The sequence below is a fragment of the Falco peregrinus genome, chromosome 4 (genome assembly GCF_023634155.1).
Source record: "Falco peregrinus isolate bFalPer1 chromosome 4, bFalPer1.pri, whole genome shotgun sequence".
In the NCBI taxonomy this organism is placed as follows: domain Eukaryota; kingdom Metazoa; phylum Chordata; class Aves; order Falconiformes; family Falconidae; genus Falco; species Falco peregrinus.
In genome coordinates, this window is record NC_073724.1 from 66,838,874 (window position 1) to 66,843,063 (window position 4,190).

Below are 4,190 nucleotides of genomic sequence, written 5' to 3' on the forward strand. Positions count from 1 at the left end.
CGGCGGCCGCTCGCGACCGGCGCCCGGCGAGTATGCGCGAGGAGCGGGCGGCTCGCCGCGCCCCCCGCGGGCGGAGCGGGGCGGCTGTGAGCGGGGCGGCCCGCGCCCCCGGGGCCTCCCCGCAGCGCCTGAGCCACCGCGGAACCCGTCCCGCCCGGCACCGCACCACACCGCGCCGCGGCGGGCCGCCCCCCGAGCTCCGCGGGCGGCGATGGCTCCGGGCGGGCTCTGACCGCCGCCCCGTCCGGGGCTCGCCGCCGCAGCGGGGGACGCCGAGGAGCATCGCGCCCGCAGCGAAGCAAGGACCCCCACAGCCCAGCCCCGCGCCGCTCGCCTGGCGCCGGCCGCCGCCCTCGCCGTCGAGACTTCGCCGCGGTCCCGCCCGGCTGCCGGCCGCCGCCGCTCGCGGGTGACTCCGAGGAAGAGCCCTGGCCCGGGGGTCGGCAGCGCGGAGAGAGGCTCCGCGGCCCAGGCGGGGAGCGGCAGCGCCCTGACGGGGAGGCGCCGCCGCTCGGCAGCGCCCCGCGCCCGGAGCGGGGCAGCCGTGGGCCGCCACCCCCGCGCCCGCCGGAGCCGGTGCCGCCGCGCCGGGGCACCCGCCGAGATTGCTTTCGGAGGAGCGGAGCGCGGCGGGGGCGAGGAGGACGAGGAGGCGGCGGGAGAGGCGACCGGAGGAGGCGGCGGCCGCCAGCGCGGGCCGGGCGGCGGCTCGCCGGGGCGGCGGGGGGACACCATGTCCAAACCGGTGGATCACGTCAAGAGGCCGATGAACGCCTTCATGGTATGGTCGCGGGCGCAGCGGCGGAAGATGGCCCAGGAGAACCCCAAGATGCACAACTCGGAGATCAGCAAGCGCCTGGGCGCCGAGTGGAAGCTGCTGACCGAGTCGGAGAAGCGGCCCTTCATCGACGAGGCCAAGCGGCTGCGGGCCATGCACATGAAGGAGCACCCCGACTACAAGTACCGGCCCCGGCGGAAGCCCAAGACGCTGCTCAAGAAGGACAAGTTCGCCTTCCCCGTGCCCTACGGGCTGGGCGGCGTGGCGGACCACGAGCACCCGCACGGGCTGAAGGCGGGCGGGCTGCACGGCGGGGCGGCCGGCGGGCTGGTGCCCGAGTCGCTGCTGGCCAACCCCGAGAAGGCGGCGGCCGCTGCCGCCGCCGCCGCCGCCCGCGTCTTCTTCCCCCAGTCGGCCGCCGCCGCTGCTGCGGCCGCCGCGGCGGCCGCCGCCAGCAGCCCCTACTCCCTGCTGGACCTGGGCTCTAAAATGGCCGAGATCTCCTCCTCCTCCTCTTCCTCGGGCTCGGGGCTGCCCTACGCCTCCTCGCTGGGCTACCCCGGCGCCGGCGGGGCGGGCGCCTTCCACGGGGCCGCTGCTGCCGCCGCTGCCGCTGCCGCCGCCGCCGGGGGGCACACGCACTCGCACCCGTCGCCGGGTAACCCGGGCTACATGATCCCCTGCAACTGCAGCGCCTGGCCCGGGCCGGGGCTGCAGCCGCCGCTGGCCTACATCCTCCTGCCGGGCATGGGCAAGCCCCAGCTGGACCCTTACCCCGCAGCCTACGCCGCGGCCCTATGACCCACGGCCGGGGGATGCCCGCGCAGAGCCCCGGCGCCCGCCTGGATGGGTGCCGGCGCGTACGTGCGGCCAGGGAGGGGGGCGACCCGCCGCCGGGGCCGCGGGGGCGGGCGGCGGCGGGGAGCGCCGGAGCCGACGCCGACCTGTTGCGCGTCGCCCGCCGAGGGGCGCGTCCCCGCCCGCCGCCCCGCTTAGAGCTTGTGTGTGTTGCATGCGGTCTTTGCAGATAGCCGAGCTGAAAAAGAAGAGAAAAAGAAAAAAAAAAAAAGAGGAAAAAAAAAGAAGAAAAAAAAAAAGAAAATTACCCACCCGCCCAGCCCCCCAAAAGTGCTTATTCTGGACAGACTCGGGGGGCTCCCTCCCTCCGCCGGCTCCTCCTCGCCGCCCCGCTCTCGGCCGCGGGCTTCCCCTTCCCGCCGCGCCCCGGGCTCGGAGAAGTCCCGCTGCGGCATCGCTGCCTCCGAAAAGGGGAAAAGGGGGGGGGAGGGGCGGGGAACAAGGCGGGGGGGGGGGGGAGAGAGGCCTGGGCACGGCAGGGCGAGGTGCGGCCCCGGCAAGGGAGAGAGCGGGCCGCTGCGTGCCTGGTTCGCAGCTCATCGTGGCCCAGCGGGAGCAGGATCCACGCAAAGGAAGACTGGGCGGTGTGGGATGCTGCCCGTCCACCCCCCCGTGCCCCGTCCCGTGTGGGCTCCCGCCGGCTGCTGCTGCGGGGCGGTGACAGGTGCGGGTCGGAATTTCCACGAGAGGGAAGGCGCGTGACTCCCGGGCCCCGCGTTCCCCCCCCTCCCACTAATTAAGTCTCACCCTCAGACTGTAAATTTGTATATCTCTGTGGAAACGTTAGGTCTCGGATTGAAAACTCTGTTACTTACTTCGCCCACGGTCGATTCAGTTTTAACCTGAAAAAAAAAAAAAAAAAAAAAAAAGAATGCCTTTCAAAGGGAATAAAAATATTGCGGGACCGCTCGGGGATCGCAATATTATCTAAGGTTAAATCAGACTTTTTTTGTCTGAGTGATAATTATCTATTTATTATTTAGCTGAACTGAAACAGAGCTTTGCTTTGACAGAAGAGTATCCCCATTTAAAAGAAAATCTGCCTCCCCCCGCCAACATGAAGTGTTTCACATGTGTTTTGGAGTACCCTACCTGTTTAGCTTATTTTAGAGCGACTGCAATTCAATTGCAAATGGTGATTTTAAAAAAAAAAAAATCCAACAAATTTTAGGAAAAAAAAATCCTTCATCCGTTTAGAGTTCTTTTTTGGTTTACTTTTGTAATGTGTATATTTTGACTAATGTTTGTGAATGAAGCTGGCTAACATGTATTTAGTTTCATTTTGGCTTTATGTAATATAAAGTAAAAAAAAAAAGATTAAGTATTGGTTTTAACATTTACGTGTAAATGGTTTTCTTGTGTGATCTTCTAATTTAAAGTTAGACGTCTAAACTATATCTGTAAATTAGATTCCGACTACCACTCTGTTCATTTTTGAACAAAGAGTTTAAATAAAGCCTGAAGCAGGGAAAAGAGAAAATCCTCTATTTCTTGTTGAATTACTAACAAGATTTTTATCTGAATTGCCCTTACGTGCCTGGTCCAGGTGAGGTGTAAGGTATCCTCTAAAGGCTGTCTTTGTTTCACTTTTGAATAGATTTACTAGGAAATCTAAATCAAGCCATTGTTATTCAGAGCCAAAAACCTGATTTATCACATTTTCAATCGTGAATAGGAAAGAAGATTAAAAAAAAAAAAAAAAGAAAAGCCAAGTTGTCGTATTATCTTTAAAAAAAGGCATTCATGGACCAGCAGAACAGAGTTCACTGAATACACTGAGACCGTTCAAAGCATTTCATCGGTTTCCAGTAACGTTTCCAGAGTGGAAAGTTGCCTGACCACTTTATCTGGTTAGCCTAAGAGCTTCGCCACTTAAACCCGTGTAATTTGTTCACCTATCCGAGCAATATTTCTGCTTTATTCCCGGAGTATTTTTCGCGGGGGTTCCCAGTGACTGCTAACTAAAACCTAACACCTTTTTTTTTTTTTCTCCCCCCTCATCCCCCCGCCTAACGGCTTTCCTCTTTTTAGTGCCCGAAAATGGTGTTTGCAAATGTAAATCCAGCAAACCTCTGCACGGGCGTTTACATGCAGCAGGGAAACGGGAGCGGGATGAAACGTTCCATCCTTTTAGCAAGGGAATTGCAAGCATCGCACAACGTCAGTATCTACAAGGCAATAAAACAGAGCCAGTCACCTTACTGAGGTGGCAAACCCCGGCTGGTTTTGTACGTCTGTGTGCATATAGATGAAGTATATGTATGTATGAAGTGTGTGTTTATATAGATATATAGATATATCTTTTCCTCCAGAGAGGTAGATTGCACACTTAATTGTGACAATAACAATAGCTCCTGAGTAAATGCCTTCCAAATCAGCTTCCCCCTTGGAATTACGTTCAAAAAGTGGAAAGTTTGGGGGATTTGCGTAGCAGCCTGTTCGGTTGACCCTGATTCACTAATTAAAACGATCCTGCTTTTGTTATTCTCCCAGCGCTTTGCAATATTATAAGTTAATTCATATGGTTCTGAGCGATTATGCAAAACTAATTTGG

General features: G+C 58.9%; 1 protein-coding gene across 1 annotated transcript; it reads left to right on the forward strand.

The window, feature by feature from the left end:
• The first annotated feature begins 723 nt into the window (after nt 1–723).
• SOX21 (SRY-box transcription factor 21) lies at nt 724–2,042 on the forward strand. The gene has a single exon (XM_055803287.1). It carries the CDS (start codon nt 734–736, stop codon nt 1,577–1,579), a length of 846 nt encoding a protein of 281 aa, XP_055659262.1. The 5' UTR covers nt 724–733; the 3' UTR covers nt 1,580–2,042.
• The last annotated feature ends 2,148 nt before the right edge of the window (nt 2,043–4,190 follow it).

Excerpts from the sequence above, each read along its gene's own strand:
- SOX21 (XM_055803287.1), top strand. The coding sequence starts at position 734 with ATGTCCAAACCGGTGGATCACGTCAAGAGGCCGATGAACGCCTTCATG.